The sequence below is a fragment of the Triturus cristatus genome, chromosome 4_1, assembly GCF_964204655.1.
Source record: "Triturus cristatus chromosome 4_1, aTriCri1.1, whole genome shotgun sequence".
Classification (NCBI taxonomy): domain Eukaryota; kingdom Metazoa; phylum Chordata; class Amphibia; order Caudata; family Salamandridae; genus Triturus; species Triturus cristatus.
The window spans coordinates 790,423,543-790,444,102 of NC_140585.1; the positions used below are offsets into that span (position 1 = coordinate 790,423,543).

Genomic DNA, 20,560 nt, shown 5'->3' on the forward strand with positions numbered 1-20,560 from the left:
TTCTTTCATTTTGTAATGAAACCACGGCCTGTTCTTTAAAAAATGCTTTTACAAACATTCCCAAAGGGGAAGGGGTCCCACTTCCGAATGGGTTACCACCTACTTGAATTGAAGTAGGTGGTAAAATGTGAATGTTTTGCGACCACATTTCGGTCGCAAAACATTCATACAGAGCGATGCGATTTGGTATTAGGAAGGGACGCCCTAAACACGCCTCTTCGCAAACACACAATCGCAATTTGGGTATGATAGAAGTGAAAAGCCTTTTTTGCGTTCTCAAACGCAAAAAGGCTTTATACATATGGCCCCTAAGTATGTTGTTCCCATCTACCCTGTTTGTCAATAAAGAAGGGTTTAAGAAGGGTAATCTTGATGTCCCGCGCGTAGGTCATCGTACTTTCCAAGGCTCTTTAAGTGCTCTAGCGTTCATACAGTAAATGTGCTCAAAAGTTTTGCCTCAAATCCTCGTGCCTTTATTTTCAGAAGTAAGACAAACTGGACAGGGGGGCACAAAAGAAAGTGGCTTTTGCTACAGTATGTGGCCAAGTGTGAGCGCAAATCACTTGTTTGTGAGCAGTTGTGAAACGGAAAAGAAAGCGTCCACACACCCCTGTGAACTATGAAACAAAAGGGCGCCGTAAGCTGCCCAGGGCCCTTTTCCTCCGTAAGTGGTAGAAGCGCTTTGCACTAAGCCTCTTATTTCCCCTTTTTTCACACGTGGGGGACGAGCCATTTGTTGGTGGCCTATGTCCTTCTGCGTGGCTGGGTGCCCTTCGTGTATCACACTGCCAGCAGGCTCCTTGTTCCAGTCATTAGCGGGGGGCAGGGCTCTGTGCGGACCCCCTAATGCTAAGTACAGGGGGCCTCTTCTAGAACCCATTCAACCCACTAAATGGCTTCCTTTCAGCATGGATGCCCCGTTGCGAGCCGCGTTATTGAAGGTTCCAGTGTTATGCCTCAGAGGGCTGGCCCAGCTCTCCACGAATAGGCATGGACTTTGTACTTAGGCCCCCTGAGTCTCGCGCCAGCACAGCTATGTCCAGCCGCGGCATCGGTACATGCCGACCCCCCCTATCTCGAGGGAAAATTCAATTTTTAACTCACGAAGGTTTTATTTCCAACTGTATTGTACATTCTACGCGCTCTCTCTTTAAATATCCATGCTGCCAATGAAACTTAACCGGTAAGGGGCATGCCCCCTACTTTGTAGTGTAAAAACAACTCTCCCTCGTTTGTGATTCCCAAATGGTGACTACTAGGCAATTCACCAGAAACTGCAGTACGGAAGCTTTTCAGAGATCTTACTGATGTACCCAAATACAAGTTTCCGTTACAAAAACATAGGTACGAAGAATCCTTTTTAAGGAGCGACGTTTACATTGAACACTTTAGTTTGTGTTTTTTAAAGATCTTCTCTAACTACATATTGAGTCGTTTAAACGAACAAAAAAAACTCGGTTTTATTAGGACAATTTGCAGTAGAACATGTTTGCAATCAACAACGCAGCTCCAAAGGCCATACAGACAGCAGCTGTTGGTCTTTAACATCACTTACTCCTCAGCATAAGGCCCGTGACTCGCACTGTTCCTCACACTTGCACGACCATCAGTGTGTGCCAGTGGCAATCAGATGGCACAGTAGTACACTGTCAGGATCATGCGTTCTAAATCAATGGAACAACCACTCGCCGTTGTTCTTGGCTTACTGCATGCTGAATCACAGCGCACCTGCATTTTCCCAGTCATTGTGTCTACCGCATGGGATAGACTAGGCATTGGGCAGTCCTTTCCCTCATACAACATGACACCACATGGGAACTCCCTCCGGGTTCTGTTAGTACGCTTGGCCACACACTCATCCACAAGACGTACATAGCTCATATGCGGGTATGGCGCAGAGCCAGCCTGCGCATTACGGTGCTCCTCAGAGGATAAGTAGCACACACAAATATCTCTTCTCTGGAAACGCTTTGGATCATTCCTGGGTCGAAACTGATCAAACACATTGAAAATAAACACCTACTACAGTCTCACAAGCCACAGCAAACTTCTACAATCCAGAATCTAGTCTTTGCGTGATGCAAAAGTGTCTTTTCTGCTCTACCCGGAGTGCCAAGGGGACATACCAGTGGTGCATGTGTGTTTTACAGATAGCAGTGATGGCACATGCTTCCTTGAACATATACTCTCCACATAAAACAATCCTCACAACCCCGGCCCGGCCTATTATTGATTATAGGTTTACATCCCAATATCCAGGCTCAAAAGGAATCTCAATGTATCAATTTATCAGAGGTTGTATGGAATTGGGGGAATTTTGATTCTGTGCATTTAATGGACACACATGCCTGATTCATTTCAGTATTATGATTTACTTTAAATGTTATTCTCTTAAAATTATACAATTCAGCATTAAAATATTCAACATATTAGCAATTTATGGGTGTAGTGAGATGTTTGCTATCGTCATCGAAATATGTGTAAGATTATTTTTCAGTTTGAAAAAGACCAATTAGCATAATGTGGCACCACAAGAAATTGCATCACATGGCCTTTGACCTGGTTGGCAATGACATCAAGTGACCTGTAAATGAGATCAGATTGCAAGAACTAACCTTGAGTGCACTTGACATGGAATATTGCATGAAACTGAGTAGAAAAAAGCATTATCCTCACCAAGGCTTCCGTTTATCATCAAAAATACAACTGAAAATAAGTGAAAGCAAGCATTGGCAAAGCCATAGGTCTAGTGTTGTCTGCCCACCTTTGACGATTCTTGTTTAGTTTTGCCATGGTTTTTGCAAAACTTTATTGTTCAGAAAGCTGCCAGGTGTTTGTAAATAAAAAAAATTGACTGACGGCAAAAAATGTTTTTTTCGTCTCAAAAAAGCACACATTAACTTGGTAGTCTCTAGCACTAAAGGGAACTACTTTATGCGTGGATATGATCTTTGTGATCTGGCAGCACGCCGTAGCTCATAATAATGTCAGCCCATGCATGAAGTGGTCTGATGGATTTCCCTTTGATCAGACCCTCCAGGATTTTGCGAATTGCAAAAAAATCATGAAATCTGCAGTTTTGTAAATAGGCCGTGTTTTTTACAAAAGTGCCCGCGAAATCTGGCAACACTGGGTGGCATGCTGCCCTCATTCCAGCTGGTGCCATCCACAGCGTGGCAGTCACCCAGCGCTGCCAATCAAACCCCTCCTGCTGTATTGCTGGCGGAGTGCAGGAGACTTTCCAGATTGGGGGGAAGGCAGACAGCCCCGCCATCCTCTGAGTTTTTTTTTACTGGCCGAAAACCTCTAGCTAACGAGTTCCTCCAAGGTTTGTATGACACATTATTTTTGCAAAATGATAAAGGGTGTGTTCATATAGCGCTGCCAGGACATACTAATAATGGATATCCGTACAAATCTCTATATTGACTTGCGGAATGCCCTGCTTACCATGCAGCGAAGAGTTTGGCAGTTTCCCCGATGGCTACAATACGCTCCGGCTCACTCCCAACCTCTTATGTCAAACAGATTTGAGTTTAATTCGAGTTGCAGCTCACCGACTAACACTGAATGTTTGCAGGGAATAAGATGCCAGGATTTCAAACTTGTCTTTTTCTCACAAGTTTTTCTTATTTACGCGACCTGTTTTTCTCCTCAAGCACCACACATCAGGAAATACATTCTAAAGAGATGTGCCACCTTTCACCCTGGTGCCTTTTGTTGTGTTGTATGCGACGTGATCTTGTCAGAATTCATATTCTTACTTGCATTGACTGTCATTTTTTTCATAGAAAAGATGACAGATATTCACTGACAGTCAGGCATTAGGTCTTTCTAGACCTGCATGAAACAGCGCCTGGTTAGAAAATGTGCTACAACGCCATATCCTTGGCACTATACAAACAAAACAATCCAACATATTTCTCCATAAAATGGCTGCAGACCAGCTCAGTGCCGAACAAAGGCAAGGGAGGAAGTGCTCTTAAACAGGAAAGGAAGAGCTGGTTAAATGTGAGCTGCCTCAGCCTTACCTTCACAATCAGTTGAAGTTACCATTCCCTTTTACAAGTTTCTGATGTGGTTCTTTTGTAACTATTTCTGGACTTTGTCTCTTTTTTTTCATACTTTGCTCCTGATAAGATGGTTTTGTGCTGTTTGACTCCTTACTTCCACTATGACCAGAATGTCGGTGATATGCTGTATCTAGGCCACCTCCAGTGAAGGGTTGACTTCCCCAAAGGTAGTGGGAAGCTAAGGACATGAGTGAATCCAGTGTTGGGCCTAGAAGGTAGGCAGGGTTATTCTTCAATGTTCAGCTTCAATAGTTAATCATCCTTAGAGAACTGATCTTGCTCACCTTTGCTACTAGTTCTCATGCTTTATCCAAGCTCATTTCTTTCTCTCTGAGCAGTTTGGATTCTGGCCGTCTTGGAGTAGTTATTTTCTTTACATTTGGCCTTCCTTATTTTCAGAATGTCTGTTTTTTAATTAAAAAAAATTGAAAAGGGCACGTTGACTTGGTGGCACGGGAATGTCCCTTAATATCGAAGCCAGAATATGGAGGTATACAAATATTGAGGGCAAAATATTTAATCCAAAATATCGAAAGGTAAGTAAGTAGAAATTTTCTATACTTTATGCACCTTGACGAGAGATATATAAATACATATTTATAGAGTCTCTGAAAAAAACTGAGGTTAAAGAGACGTAATAGGTTATGGCTGCCCAGAACTGGCTGTGATTTAATCATGCAATTTTTTTTCCTGCCAAAATCCACAGTGGCTATAATAATTTCAAGTTTTTATTCATAAATCAGAGGCAGTTTCATAATTCATTCAGACTCATCTTTGCCAGAGCTACATAGTCGTAAAGCGCCAATAGCAGAGCAGCTTCATGGTGAATTAGACGCGCATTACTGCAATTATTTCTCCCACCCCCCTCCTTCTGTGCTCCAGAACAGGTCATGCAGAGCAGGGGGAGTCAGTGATGGGGTAACAACTCTGCACGCCCTTGTTTCTACCCCTTGGTAGACACAGGCCATCAGAATGAGGGTCTGTTAATGAACAAACTGTTGATGAAACTACCCATTCACGTTTGATAGTAACTTTTCAAACAATTTGGTACCCGAAATCTGGTCCGGTGATAAGTAATACTGTGGCAATTCTGATTGCAAACATAGCAAATTTTCTCGGACACTTTAAACATGCCTATTTCAAAGTGGAATACTCTGCTAAAACAGATTCCATCAATTTAAGACTGAAAAGGAATGATTGCGAGTAAAATTAAGTGCCGCAATAATGCCTCAAAATTTCAATTTTTGTGCCGCAAAATTTCACAAATCTATGCCACAATCTCCTGGGGGGGGGGGGTCTGTTCAATGCATATTAGAGTAGGTTGGATAAAAAAATGTGAATGGCACAACCACAGACAAATGGGTGAAGTGTGGCTGAAAATCCCTACAAATAATAATGGCATACACATTTCTTTAGTACAATCAAAAGCTCTTGGCCCACACAGACCTAAAAAAGCAGTTTGATCTGCCATTGGCTGCCAGCCTCTTGCTTTTGCGAAAAAAGAAAGAAATGAAGGATGGAAGGAAAGAAAGGCAAGAAAGAAAGGCAAGAAAGGTTTGAAAGATAGAAAGAAGGAAGAAATCAGGAAAGAAAGGAGGATATAAAGCAGAAAAGAAGGAAATAAATAAGGAAGGAAAAAGAAAGCGGAAACATTTTAAAGAAGGAAAGAACAAAAGATGGAAAGAGGAAAAAAATGTTAGGCAGAAAGAGAAAAACAAAAGAGAAAAAACTAAAGGAAAAAAAGGGAGAAAAAGAAAGGAAACACTAAGAAGGTAAGAAATAATAAAACGAAATTAAAGGATAGAATGAAGATGGGAAAAAGAAATCAGGCTAGAGAGAAAACAAGAAAGAAAGGCAGAAGAAAAGAAAGAGAATGAAAAAGGAAAGAGAGAAATACATTAAAAAAATATATCACAAATACTGCAAATGTAAACAATATAAAGCCAATTTTCTTCCTGGATAAAGTTTATTCCAGGACCAATTGGTGAACTTAAGTCCACAATAAATGTGTTCTGAAGAATTGGTCACTTATGAATTCACAACTATAATATTGAAACTTTCATTTTGTGTACAGCATGCAAAGTAAAAATTGAACATTAGGCCTCAACAAGTCTGTATCCCCACCCAACCGATTTTCACACCCCTGAAAGTTCTAAGACATTAGTGCTTTTAGGGAAACACAATTATGTCTGCAGTTGCTTTTAGTTATGTAGGTTTAAGAAACAAATGTGTTAATGCACATTTGCCTCGCTGCATTAGCTAAGCTCATCATTGGGTTGTAGCCACAGTTCCACAAAGTTCAACTTAGCTGGCCAGTATCATAATGTCTGCATTTCTCCTTCCAATGGAAGACACCACTCCATTGAACAAGAGTGATTTGTTGCACTGACATACCCCGGCATACAAGTGAGGCCTCACCTTGCTCTGGGGGAGGGACACTGGATGGCCACTGATATTATTATTTTTTGTATTTGTCGTGTTTATGCAAATGCTAAGAAAAGCTCAGATGGCACCCATTGGCTGCCGGCATGGTTGCGTTGAGGTGGGTGGGGGGTGGGGGAGGTAGGAGCAGTGAAATAGACATGTAAGCAGAGGAGCCTCTATAGACTTCCCATCATTTCTTGGTTTACCCCTGCTGCCCGCTGATACGACAGCTGCTGCACTGGTAGGCCTTTTTTTCACAGGTTCATCTATCTGCTCGGGGCAATCCGATGTTTACCAAAATCATGGTGCAGCATTTTTTGCAATCCTAGTTCGCCAACTAGATTGGGAGGCTTGTACAGTCAACTAACCATCCATGCCTGTGGCAAGGGCAGGGTTGTACTTGACCACAAAGCTGGTAGACACTCCAGGAACAAAAAAGCAAGCATATTCTGGTTTGATTTGGCTTTAAATCTTATTTCAAGTCGGGACAGTGTTATTGTAGTGTGTAGGGCAGGGCCAGGAATATGCACTACAGAGATTGTCCTTATCCAGTCAGAGTGCTCTATTACATTCGGGGGATGTTGGGAGTTGGTGCTTGTACTAGGAGGGAAAGGTATGGCTCTTTTCACATGTACCACCCTCTGACTCCCCCTCCTTCACCCACTGCCTGATCTTTGTCTACCAACGCACACCCTCTGATCACTTTCTCAACAAATACCAACTTTCTGATGTCTCTTCATTGGTACCTCAAAATCAAAAGAGGGCAGGAAGAGCAAAATATTTTAACGAGGTCCTACACCCAGGCTCCTCCCAAGGAACAGTTAAACGATTATCGGGGTCTGGGTAGTTCCTCCTTGGCCAAAATGGTCACCAAAGGTTGAACAAAGTGGCTGGTAATACCCTAACAGGCGTGTGAGGGCACCAAGATATGTCCTTCAGGTCTTCCTGCGACAGGACTACCAGCCACTTGGTTCAACCTTTGGTGACCATTTTGGCCAAGGAGAACTACCCGACCCGTATAATCTTCATTGGTACCACCATCTGTTTTCTCTCCGCTTATGCTCACCCTCTGATCTTTACCATTTCACAAGGAACCGGAGAACAGGTTTCTTTGGGTGAAGAGATCCTTGGAGTCGGTGCTGGTAGACATAGTGCACCTCAGAGGCAACAATCACTTGTGTCATTTGCCCTCTTTTTGGTGCTGCTCCTCTTCGGGTTTAATTCTACGAATCGGGGACTTGGGTGCTGCAATGTGTGTTGATTGTGGTGAGGATTTAATCATTTGTCCTACACCCTTGTGTGTCACTTCAAATGTTTCCCTTGCTGCCCCAACACCTAAAATTCGTTATTCACTGCAGCTGCTACCTCTGCTCTTCTGGAGTCAACATTTTCTATTTTGCCTTGGGTGATATTTTCAGACAACTGGACCGACGGCGTCCTTGTGTACTTTCCATTCACGAAACGTCCAGGACTCTTGTACACGGGTACCCTGGCGCAGGCTTTGTTAATGTTTTACAAACTGCGCAATTTTCAGAAATTGCACGGTTCTGTAAATATTTCACAACAATGTTATATCGGATTATTTCCACAATTCTGTTCTGGTTCCATGTTGTCTCTTCAGAGTTCTGGTAACATTTACACATCTTCTGCCATGTGTTTGGGTTTGTGTATGCATGCGCAGGTGCCAGCGTCCCGTGAGGTTGAAGGTGTGATTGTGGCACCACCATTTCATTGGTCTGAAGGGCATTACAATGGGGCGAGAGGGTGGGATGTCTGTTGTGCAAGCCATGCCTGTCTTCCCATTGGTCCAGCCCAACCTCTGACTCTCCACTTGACTCCGGCAGGTGCTGCTGCTCTGTCTGTCAGTCCTGACTCTGCCCTGCAGTTCGAGTGTCGCGTGAGAGGGACGGAGCGCTGAGGGGGCTCAGCCATGCCGCGATATACCGTGCACATCCGTGGCGAGTGGCTGGCCGTGCCCTGCAAGGACGACTCGGACACCGTGGGCTGGCTGGGGAAGGAGGCCCTGCGGCGCTACGTCAAGAACAAGCCGGACAACGGGGGCTTCGAATCGGTGGACGGCGTCAAGTTCTTCGTCCGGAGGTGCAAAGGCCTGGGCCTGCTGGACCACGATGACTCGCTGGGGGCGGCCTTGGAAGACAACGACTTTGTGGAAGTTGGTAAGTACCTCCATCCTGTCTTACACCGCAATGGGTGACGATGATCTTAAACACCCCCAGCCGTTCAGCTGGGGACACTTAAGTGAATGTAAACAGTGGCACGCTTTAATTTTGGTTGTTGAATTAAGTGCGGGAGACAGGACTGCACATTATAAATTGACGCGTTTTAGACTAAACAGCGCGAAGAGCAATTTAGCCTGGAGCGCATCTTGAGGATGTCGGCATGTGGCAGAGGATCTGCTTCCATGCCACCACGAGGAAGCCACATCTGTGCCAGGTTTCGCGTTATCCTCTTACGTTTTGCTCCTGCGGCCAACTCTTATTTATGACCGTTCTCACTTATTTTTTTTTTTGTTGAGTTTTTTATCTATAACCTTCACAATTTAGGGATGAAACGAGTTCATCGTAAAATCGTCAGAGGGCAGAAAAGCAAGATTGTGTTGACGATCAGCGCCCGCAAGCTTTCATGCCTTCCTGGTGAAGCTGGTTTAGCAGCGCCCACCCACTGGGCGAAGGAATACTGCACAGACGCGTTTTGCACCATGGTGAAGTGCGGTTTACTGCGCCGAGCATTAACAAAAACTGTTGGCAGTGTGTATGCATGATGAAAAGTTTATAAGTGAAGTTATAATATGATTTACTGATGTGCAGAGCTTAAAAAATCGAAAGCTATTTTAACATTTGGTGCTTAAATCCGCAGTGTTGTACTTTGGATGCGACTCTGCAGTGGCAGAAATGACGTTTCTTATTTTCATAACCTCGCGCTCACATGAAATGTTTGCTAAACATAACATACGTCCACGGCACGTGTTGACTTTTCGGAAAAAGCACGGCAAAACTGATCAAGAGCTAGCAGGCGCGAGGGACTTGTACACCTAGCCCAGCTCTCTCAGAAGATAAGCTAGCCTGAGTGTGTGATCTTGGGCAAGTCTGTGGTCCCTTGTTTCTCGTGACTTAAAGATATGAGTCGCTAGAAACTGCAAAGCAGTGTAGTACATTTCGGACCTGGTATATAAACGTTGACCTCTTGCATGTATCTGACGAAAATGTGAAAGAAAGGTGACACTAACTATTTAGTACAAGTAAGGTTAAGTTGTTTCTATGCTTTTTGTGCTGAATCAGCTTTGTACGTCTCATATGCCGCTTTCTAAATAATCTGGGTGTTGCTAAATAACGAAAGCACAAGCAATTGAGTTCTGCTCAAGATCTCACACCCTGGTAGTTCGAGGAAGCAGGTATTAGAACTCCGCCCTCACGGTTTCATAGGAGGAAACATAACCGCTAGACGTAGCAACTTCAGAAACCTTTCATTTGAATCTTCACAAATTTAGTGCTGTTCAAAGTTTGGGTGGGACATTTAAAGAATGCAATTAAAGGAGCCCTGTGATTGAACCTGCACGCTGCTGAGGGCCACTAGCCCTCCACCGCAGCCTTCCTTCAAGCTCCCTTTTCCTTTCCCCTGGTGCACGGCTGCATCTGGCACCATTCCCACGAGGCGGAAGTTCCGCTGCCTAGGACGGGGTTCCCAGCAAGTGTGGATCGGGTGGTGTGGTGCTGCAGCGTTCTCCACTGCCCCCGAAGGATACGTGCAGATTGGAGTGGAGGCACCGTGACTGGGGGCCCTGTTCTGCTGGGACATCTGTAGGGCAAAGTTGGGAAATATGCCTTCTTTCCCAAAGGATGAACTCGGTCGGTCCCGATTCCGCAGCGATGTTGGTTGGAGGTAACTCTGATCGACATCGTAATCGGGCCAATAGTGTGAATATCAAAACATTTCTGAAAAAAACCATCTAAAATGATACAGTTCCAAGATTATGACATACGAGAGGCAGGTTTCTATGCATCTAGACTCATGGCATCCAGTTTCAAGTTTGAGCCTAAACTTGAAATCACAAGTTAATAATTAGTGCATCTAACCTAAAAATTACTTTAAAAATATGCTGTTTCTTAACTACAATCTCTAAAGTGCACTAACGTCCTAAAACAGATATTTGTACTCCTGATTTAAGAGCAGTTGGCATGAAACTTAATACATGCATAATCAGTGTAGTGATAACATTTACATAAGTGCAAGAGTGGAACTTTTAGTTTCAAACCAGTAACAGCACTGGCCTGTTAGTTCAACAGCTTTACATTATGCTGCCCGGTCCTTGCAGCACTTTTCCTTGCTAGTCCAATGTGCGTTTCTTGCTCCCGTTCTTTTCGGCGCCACAGTTGGTCAGACGTTTCCGCTCCTGTTCTGTGTGTGCTCCTTGCCCCTCCTCATTACTACTGACTTTAGGTTTTGGGTGAATGTTCCTCAGTCCTCAAGTACCACTCCACTCACCATACCATCAGAGCGTGCAGTGATGCATTTTGAGGCAGTCTTTATCAATGGGGTGTGGTAAATGGGTCGGACTCTGGTTCCCTAGTAGTGCTACAGTGAATGGTAATGTGTGGTGTTTATCTGTGTGCATTTGTTCCTCCCCTCGTTCTCGGGGCCGTAGCTTTGGGGGGGTTAGGGGGTTGGGGTGTTACACCCCCTAATGTATTCTCGAATGAATAGTTGGGTACAGGTGTTTTCAGTTGGATATGGTGAGGTGTCTGTCAGATTTCGCCTGGGATTTTACATGCACACAGACAACAGCACACACCCTCTCGCCGCTGGTTTACAGATCTTAATACATATTGGTTATTTCACAAAAATGGAGTTTCAAGTACCCCAAACAATCCCTCCTCCCAGTTGTACTGGCTAAGCTACGCCTATGTGGTCACTTACTTGCACAGTGATGCTTTCTAACTGTTCTGACCTTCACTCGTAGACCCACAGTACTAATTCTTCCTTCAGAGGCTGCACCGGACTCATTCACCTCTTTGACACCGCCTTCATCTGAGTCAGTTTTCACTTTTTGCATTTCCAGTGCAGTTTGCTTTAGTGCTGCTTCAGACTGTGTGTGTTCCCTTACAGCTTGTGTGACCCTCTTCTGTTGGCTTTTGACCACTGCTGGCATCTTTTCTGGAAGAGGAGCTGTTTTATCAGGGGAACACGGGACCATAGTATGTGAGAGAAATACACCCAATTTGGTAGGCCACCACATTTCACAACAGTCTTTGCCAGGAACATTTGCAACAGGCCTTTCCATTTCACAACATCTCTCCGATCAAAGTTTTGGCTCCAAACATTATGCAGCTCTTGTGTAGCCGCTGCAATCTGGTGAGAAACTGCACGCTCCACATCAGCCAGACCTTCACAGCAATGGCTAAACTTTTCATCTGTGATTTTCACAAGTGCATTTGCATGCACATATTCAAGCCACTTCAGTGATGCTGAAACAGTCTTTTGCAAAGTGTAACTCTGTGCTGTCTTTGAGTTGCTTAACTGTGCTTGAAACTTCAGGCAGATAGCTACAATCCAATCTTTGTCCAATCTGTTGTTCTGCTCACATCCTCTTTGAGACCTCCTTATGATCTTATTTCAAAGAGACTGGCAATCTATACCTGGCTATCAGTTTTTGCAATAACACATTTGCCACAATACAGTTGTCATTCTTCTTATATTCTGTTCTTAGGCAACCTTGTTGTTTTGCTTATAAAATATTTTCTGGTACCTCTTTTAGTTCTTTAGAAGTGTCAGCATAAAATAAACAGTATCCTTTTCAAATATACCTGTGAAAATTCCATTGAATGTATATGCTAACTGACACAATATTGTACGACTGAATTAGCATTTGTCTCTCCCATGACAATAACGACTCCAATTTGAGCAGTTATACTGCTTGTAATGGTAAGGGCAATCCATTTCGAATTTTGGGCTGATGTAACTACTGAAAGCCATGAAGCTTTGATGACATAATATATAGGGAGCACAACGTGTGCTGCTCCAAATCTGTCATTGTTACCTTTCAAACCTGGGCAATCTACAAAATGGACATTGTTGGGCTCAATCAAATGTTCATCCTTAAAATCTAACCTTGGCTTTATGCATAGATTCATGACACCTAGACATTCAGTTTCATCACAAACAATTCCATTTGTTAGCTGTAAGCTCAATACATTTGAATTCAGACATTTCTTGTGACTGACATTTACCATAGCTACTAAATTAAGGCAGCTAGGCATTTCTGTGACATTGGGGCCAAGGGTCATTGGGAGATATGCCACACACCTTTTGAACACATTCATGTTTCTGAACAGGCACTGAGAGAGCCCAGCCCTCCCTCTCACTGAATTTGTGCATTTTCTTTTAAATAAACTTGCACTCCTAGTGCTGAGGTGCGACCCTTTTCCTCTTTAAACTCTAGGAATGCTTTTGTGCAATTCTTGTCCAATGGAAGTGGATCAGACACATCCTTGTGTGTCAGCCTCTGTAAAGGTTTAGCCTCTAGGGAAAGGTTTGGTAACCACTCACTACAGCAGCCAACCATAAAAGATCCTGACTTCTTTCTGAATTTGAGGTGGATTCATCTGGTGAATTATTTCCACTCTCTCTGGTGACACCTCTCTAGCTCCTTTTCTGATTATGTGTCCCAGACATTCATCTTCTTTTTGACAGTATTCCTGACTGCTCTCATGCAATAGCACTGTGACATGAACTTGACAAAAATCACTAACAATAAGCCATTCTTCAGCACATGGAATGTGAACAAATATATTGTCTGGATTCAGCACCATAGGACAACCTAGAAAAATTATAATTCTTCTTTCCTGCATTATTCTGTTCTTTTCATTTAGTTTCTGTGAACCTGTGCTCAGAAAGTTACATAAACTTCCAATCAATTCCATCAAAAATCATTTACTGAGTTTATCTCCAATTATTAGTAAAATTTCTACAACTGATAGTGTTCTTGAACACGTCATCTGGTTCTAATTTGAATAAGACCTGTTCTGCTTGTTTTATTAATCTTACATCTTTCTCTGTGAACTCCCTTCCTTCTGTGTTTATTATTTCTTTCAAATCATAATGTAATTTTTCAACTGTCATAGCTGCTATAGCTGTCTTTTTTTGGGCCATTTTAAAATGTACCTCCTCATCAGGAATCTGATAATTAACATTATCTACTACTTTCTGGTGCGTACTACACTTGACAATCGCCACTCGCTTTGGTAGCCTTAATGCAGTCAGCAAATTTTGAACTAACTCTCCATGCTGTCTCCACAATTATATGCAGTGTGGTAATAACATAAGCTGCAGTCGTGGTGCCATCGGGTAGCTTAAAACAAGACCCATCTATATACAATTCACCCTGAGCATCAGGCAGGGGCATGTCAGTCAGGTCCACTCGACCCTTTCTTTGTTCTTCAGTGGTAAAAATACAGTCTTGTATATCACTGGACTGTTCAGAGGGCAATGGCAACAAAGTAGCTGGATTCAAGGTCAGGCAGCGTTTAAGTGTAATGTGTGGTGCTAACAAAGTGAGTTCGTACCCGGTAAGACGAGCACTCGTCAAATATTGTGTCTTAGTTTGATTAAATAATACTTCATCTGAATGGGGAACAAAACCGTCAATTTAGGATCCAATACAAGTCCTGCTGATTGTCAGATTGAAATGGCAGTTGCTGCCACTGCCTTCAGGCAACCAGGGAGTGCCCTGGCCATATATACTTTTTGCATTTAAAGTCTAACCCTTCTCTAATCACTTTCTACACTCTCTTCTTGTGCTTTTAATTGTAATTCTTTAATTTTTTGTACAATAGTCTGTTCTTCAAATTCCTCCCTATCCTTTTCTTCTTTAATCTGTTTTTGTTTGATTTGTTTTCCCCATAACCCTACAGCATCAAACATACTCTGCCTACCTTTTCTCTTAAAGAGCTGCTCTCCTACATATTGCAATTTATCTAAATCAAAGGTACCATTAAGTGGCCACTGTAAACTGGCATCTGCCTTCATATATTTGTTCCACAATGTGCTAAACAGTATGGAAAAAATACCATATTTAATGTACATTTCATAGTTCAGAGTGCCTTCTAGAGGCGCTGGCTGTCTTTCTTCCAAAGTTCTTTTTGTGTTGCAACAACATAATGCACGAAGTGTGCTCAAAACAGGCATGCTTACCAAATACTTCTTAACAATAGCGTTGAGACTCTTATACCAAAACCAAAAGATGAGAAAATATTCTCACATTACCTGTCAAGACGTTTGCAAATGCCTTTTTACTAACACAAAAGACAACCAATTCGATCCTACCTGATCGTAGAACTCCAACTCCCACCTGCCGATCCTCTGATCAATAGATCACCTCCAAAATGCCAACCGAAGAGCCCCATTTGAGAGACACAGCCGCCACAAAGGTCAGGTCGATGAGCTGAAAATCACCTTGACAGCGAGAGCAAGTCTCAGTCTGCGGGGCGCCCCTTAGTGTTTCTGTCCTGTCAAAACGACCTCCTTCTGGTCCAGCTGTGTCCTTCAATGGGTCCCCACGTTGCCGGCACTGATTGTAGAAGTGAGATTTTTTAATCTATCTCACTGGCGCAGGGACACCCTTAGTCTACGGGTTCAGTAAATGAGGATCAACACTAGAGTGGAACAAAACACAGGTTTATTATATCTCATGAGATGGCTCCGTCATACAGACACTACAAGGGCATGAGAGGGAACAAACTAGAACAGTTTCAAACCTGTGTTTTACACACTTTGGGTACCATAGGAATTCACCAAAAACCCCTTTGTCATGGTTACATCACACTTTACATAACCCTCTTATGGCATTTTTACATAACGCTTACACAACCCCTTACACAATGCTTACATGCTGAACTGTGGAATCCTGATAAACCCCTACCCACGTCATCTTTTAGATAGGCAAGGTAGGTTGCAGGCGTTGGTGGGCTAACAGATAAAGCATCTGTTCACTTGGGCCTTTCAGTAGGGCAGGGCTCTTTACTGTGACACGCGAGTATTATCGGTACAACCAGCTTTCAGTGAACACGTAACTTCTGACTTTGAAAAAGAGGCTCCACAGAAACACAAAATGGGGGCTGGAAGACCAAATGGAAGAGGAGTAGAGGCTAATTTAACAGAATACATTTTTTACCGTTCAACATTATGAGCCCCAATGTACCTCAATATAGGCCCAGGTAGTTGCACAAACTTTTACCTACATTTGTCCTACCTTGCTCTACATAACGGCTCTGGCACTGACCTTTTACCAAGTTAGGTGCCGACTAAATGTTGTGTGGTTTTCTATGCATGTGGATTCTTAGTATCACAGCAGGATTACCATCTTCTGAATAATAACTCTGTACAAAAGTCACCACTATCGTCATCCTTGGTCAACAGGCCCACAGTACCATGACACTGCTAGGTAGAACCCCGAGGGTCCCTTTTCTGGTATATAAGTACCACATCTTCGCTGGGCAAATCAGAGGAGAAGCTACTTTGCTGACACAAGATGTTGAAGTACCTGCTTGCAGACACTCCAGCACACAGTGGTCTTGCATCCCTTGCGGGGTGTCCAATTTAAGACCAAGATGGGGTAATTCGTTCTATCCCATCAGGTAATTGGGTTGGCTCTTTCCTAAGAGAATTCTTGGCTTCACACCTACATATATGCTAGTTACACTTCGGTACACTTAGCTATGGTTATCATCTTAGGAGTACGCATGATTACTGGCTTGAATCTATATGGCTGCATATATTCACTGTTTTAGCACAATGGTAGGATTCTATCTTTTATTTACTCTGTTGGTGCTTGTAATCGTATATATCTGTTTCTGTCTAATGGTTGTTGCAGCACACTTTTTATACTAGAATGACGCTGGTTCAATAAATGCTTATTGAAGACGTCCCCACCGTTTATACTGTGTATCTCTCTGAGATCAAGTGAGCATGAGTGACTGAGCAAAAAGTACTGTACTGTTTCCATGATCCTAGAGGGGTCGGGTTGTCATGTCCGATAGTTGCCAGAAACTATTCGCTCCTTGATAAGGTTGTGGAGCTAGCTGGTCTACAGACTAACATATCCTTTGGGGGTGTCTGGAATCAGTCTGAACACCAATCCTTTAGTTTATGTTGTCTAAGCACGCAGTTCCTATATAGATTTGTAGGAACTACACAACAGGGGCTTAGCAGCAGGAGTGCCTCAGCAGCATGATGGGGTACACAGAATGGGGACAGAGGAGCACGTGGATCTTGTAATACAGAAACAAGGAGTGTTCTGGTCCCGTTTCAGATCCCAAACTGGTAGATGTGAGTGCATCACAGGGACACAAACCACCTTCTAATGAAGAGGGTAAACCAGACCTCCCCCCCACCCCCCCCCCCCGAAAAGACGGCAATGGTGGCAAATTTTTACAGCAGAGAAAGTAAAAGAATGGTCTAAAAATGAATTCATTTGTGCCGATACAGTTTCACAAAAAGTAAATGTAAATTTAAAAATAATTTTGTGCCAATTTCTTTTGTCCTCTGTTTTAGTTCTTGCGTAGGAGACACCCATTCTAAAACATCAATGTGCCCTGAGGACTGTGGTACCATGGCCATTTTACATCGGTCATTTTCTATCAGTGTCTCTATTCCTCTTCCATAAATTTAAGCTGGACAAGTGTAACATTTTTTATTTGTCCCTTTCTGACAGGGTTTATGAAATTTTGTAGATTACGTGATGGCTGTTTTTTGGGAATAAAATTGGTATAAACTGCAGCATCCATTAAGGGAGTCTTTTGTGTGCGGTGGTAAAGTAAAAGGGACTTTCATAATCTATGTATTGTATATGATGTTACATCATTGCATGGGGGGTGGTCAAATGATAAATCACATGTCTGATGGTCGCACAATTGGTTAATCGTCACCTGAACCTAACTTATCATTTCTGGTTCATGGTTTTCCCAATCTCATTATATAAAATGTATATAGTAGATTATGTAATTGTTCTGTGTGAATTGAAAATGCTTTTCGGTAATTAAAATGCACAATACCGAGTGAATTGCTTAGCTTTTTCACTGCTGCTAAATGCAAACTAAGACTACCAATTATGTAACATAAGGAATGTGCACATACATTTTAACACAACCACGCAAATGCTTCCACTATGCATGATTGTGGCATTTCCTTGGTGGAAATGCCAGCTGACCAGGTACACTAGTTTCATAGCCTGCCATATGTTTTTTGATGGTTTAATCAACAGCCATCGAGACATTGCTGAATGATTTGCAATTGAATCTCCTTTTCTGGTCATTGTTGTGTGATAGTGTCTGTCTGTCTCAGTTGATATTTTATATCGAATATTTTGCTGCATGTTTTTTCCTTTTTGATTCTGCAAAGTTCAATGTCCAAAAGCCAATCATTCACTGCATAATTCAGTGGAGCCAATTGGTAACTGGTCAGTTGGGGTCTGCTCCAGAGATTTAACTGTGAGTAGGAAGACTTGTATAATCTCCAGTGGTAAAGTGTGGAGGTACCGGTACACAGATGACACGTAAATTGCATGAACTTCCACCTTTATTTGGTAAATGCTGCGTCTTGAGAGTCCCAGGATGCAGAATTGCCAAGTGGACCCATATGTGATGAACTCCCTACGATGGAAGTTGCAGGTTACAGTTTTTTACTATAAGCATCAGTGCGCACAGAGAACTGTTGGCTATCTCACAACTAGATAAAAGTGCTTTAGGTGGCATTGGACCTGTTGACAACTCGGCGGATACCCTATTGTCTTATCCGACCAACTCATGATAGAAAACATCCTACATGAGTATGATCTCCTTAGTAAATTGAGCCTCGAGATATGTGTGCAATACTGAAATGCAGTGTTTTAAGGGTTCTGTTTGTTTCTTTTCTAGTTGTACAAGGGGATGTAATGTCGCCAGATTTCATCCCGTCTCAGCCAGAAGGAATCCATCTGTATCCTTTTCATAAACTTTCTGGTTACACCGCCGTTGCTTTTTTTTCTGTGTCTATGCAATGTTTTGCTATCCCTGCACCCCACCTAAAACTCTAAACTACGAACAACCCACCAAACCTCTCTACCTTCCACACAGAGTACCAATGGTGAAGGACAAACAAAAGCTCTTCATCATATAGTAGCATTTGTTTCAAAACTTTGTAGCAAAAAGGCACTAGCAGGACAAAACAGTAACTCCTATGACAATAATGCACCGATTAAAGGACACATTTAGGGTCAAACCTACAGAATGGCTGAGCTGCTGCTGTGATGGAGTTTTACTTCTTAAGCTTAAATGTGCCCACATGTCATGGGTGACACCTTCAATCAATCAATCAGTGACACTTGTAAAGCGCGCTACATACCCGTAGGGTCTCAAGGCGCTGGGGGGGGGGGAGGGGGGGGGTGCCGCTACTGCTCGAACAGCCAGGTCTTCAGCTTCTTCCTGAAGGAGAGGTGGTCTTGGGTCAGGCGCAGGTCGGTCGGGAGGGAGTTCCAGGTCTTGGCGGCCAGGTAGGAGAAGGACCTTCCTCCTGTAGTCGCTCTTCGGATGCGGGGGACGGCGGCGAGGGCGTGGTTGGCTGATCGGAGGTGGCGTTTGGGAGCGTGGAAGTTGACTCGGCTGTTGAGGTAGCTCGGGCCTTGGTCGTGTAGGGCTTTGTGTGCGTGGGTGAGGAGGCGGAAGGTGATTCTTTTGTTGACGGGGAGCCAGTGAAGGTCTCTCAGATGTCCGGAGATGTGGCTGGTTCGTGGGATGTCGAGGATGAGTCTGGCTGAGGCGTTCTGGATCCGCTGGAGTCTCTTCTGGAGCTTGGCGGTGGTACCGGCGTAGAGGGCGTTGCCGTAGTCCAGTCGGCTGGTGACGAGGGCCTGGGTGACGGTCTTCCTGGTCTCGGTGGGGATCCACCAGAAGATCTTCCGTAGCATGCGTAGGATGTTGAAGCACGCCGAGGAGACGTTGTTGACTTGCCTGGTCATGGAGAGGGAGGAGTCCAGGAGGAAGCCCAGGTTGCGTGCATGGTCTGTCGGTTTGGGTGCGGTGCCCAGGGCGGGAGGCCACCAGGAGTCGTCCCAGGCGGAGGGTGAGGAGCCCAGGATGAGCCCAGGATGAGGACCTCCGTCGGAGTTCAGTTTCAGGCGGCTGGTCGTCATCCACTCGGCTACCTCTTTCATCCCTTCGTGCAGGTTGGATCTGGCGGCGGCGGGGTCGTTGGTCAGGGAGAGGATCAGTTGGGTGTCGTCGGCGCAGGAGATTATGCTGAGGTTGTGTTTGCGTACGATGGCCGCGAGGGGGCTCATGTAGACGTTGAAGAGGGTGGGGTTCAGAGATGATCCTTGAGGGACGCCGCAGGTGACTTCGGAGGCCTCTGACTTGTACGGTGGTAGGCGGACTCTCTGTGTTCTTCCGTCGAGGAAGGAGATGATCCAGTCCAGCGCCTTGTCCTGGATTCCGATGTTGCTGAGGCGCCGTACTAGGGTGCGGTGGCAGACCGTGTCGAATGCCGCAGAGAGGTCTAGGAGGATGAGGGCCGCTGTTTCTCCATTGTCCATCAGGGCTCGGATGTCATCGGTGGCGGCGATGAGGGCGGTCTCGGTGCTGTGATTGGCTCGGAAGCCGGACTGTGAGGGGTCGAGGGATCCGTTTGTCTCGAGGAAGGCGGCCATCTGCTTGTTGACGGTCTTCTCGATGACTTTGGCTGGAAACGGGAGGAGCGAGATGGGTCGGTAATTCTTGAGGTCGGTGGGGTCCGCTGTAGGTTTCTTTAGTAGGGCGCTGAGTTCGGCGTGCTTCCAGCTCTCAGGGAAGATGGTGGTGTCGAAGGAAGTGTTGATGATGTCTCGCAGGTGGGGTGCGATGACAGCGTCGGCCTTGTTGAAGACGTGGTGAGGGCAGGGGTCGGTCGGTGATCCGGAGTGGATGGAGTTCATCGTGCGGATGGTGTCTTCGGTGCTGATCGGGGTCCAGGCGTGGAGGGTGGTGGTGGGGGGTGGTTGTTCGGTCATGGTGTGCGTTGGTTGGTTGTTGAAGCTGTTA

The 20,560-nt window shown here is 44.3% G+C and overlaps 1 protein-coding gene and 1 long non-coding RNA gene across 5 annotated transcripts in view; one reads left to right on the plus strand and one right to left on the minus strand.

The window, feature by feature from the left end:
* LOC146855537 (uncharacterized) overlaps window positions 1-20,560 on the minus strand; it is a 174,939-nt gene that overhangs the window by 114,970 nt on the left and 39,409 nt on the right. The window lies entirely within an intron of this gene.
* The window catches only part of HAL (histidine ammonia-lyase), a 269,994-nt gene that overhangs the window by 50,555 nt on the left and 198,879 nt on the right, over window positions 1-20,560 (plus strand). Inside the window, exons 2-3 of the mRNA XM_085653369.1 lie at window positions 8,342-8,674; window positions 18,425-18,485. Of these exons, the coding sequence (XP_085509495.1) occupies window positions 8,428-8,674; window positions 18,425-18,485 (308 nt within the window). The 5' untranslated portion in view covers window positions 8,342-8,427. The remainder of the gene's footprint in view (window positions 1-8,341; window positions 8,675-18,424; window positions 18,486-20,560) is intronic.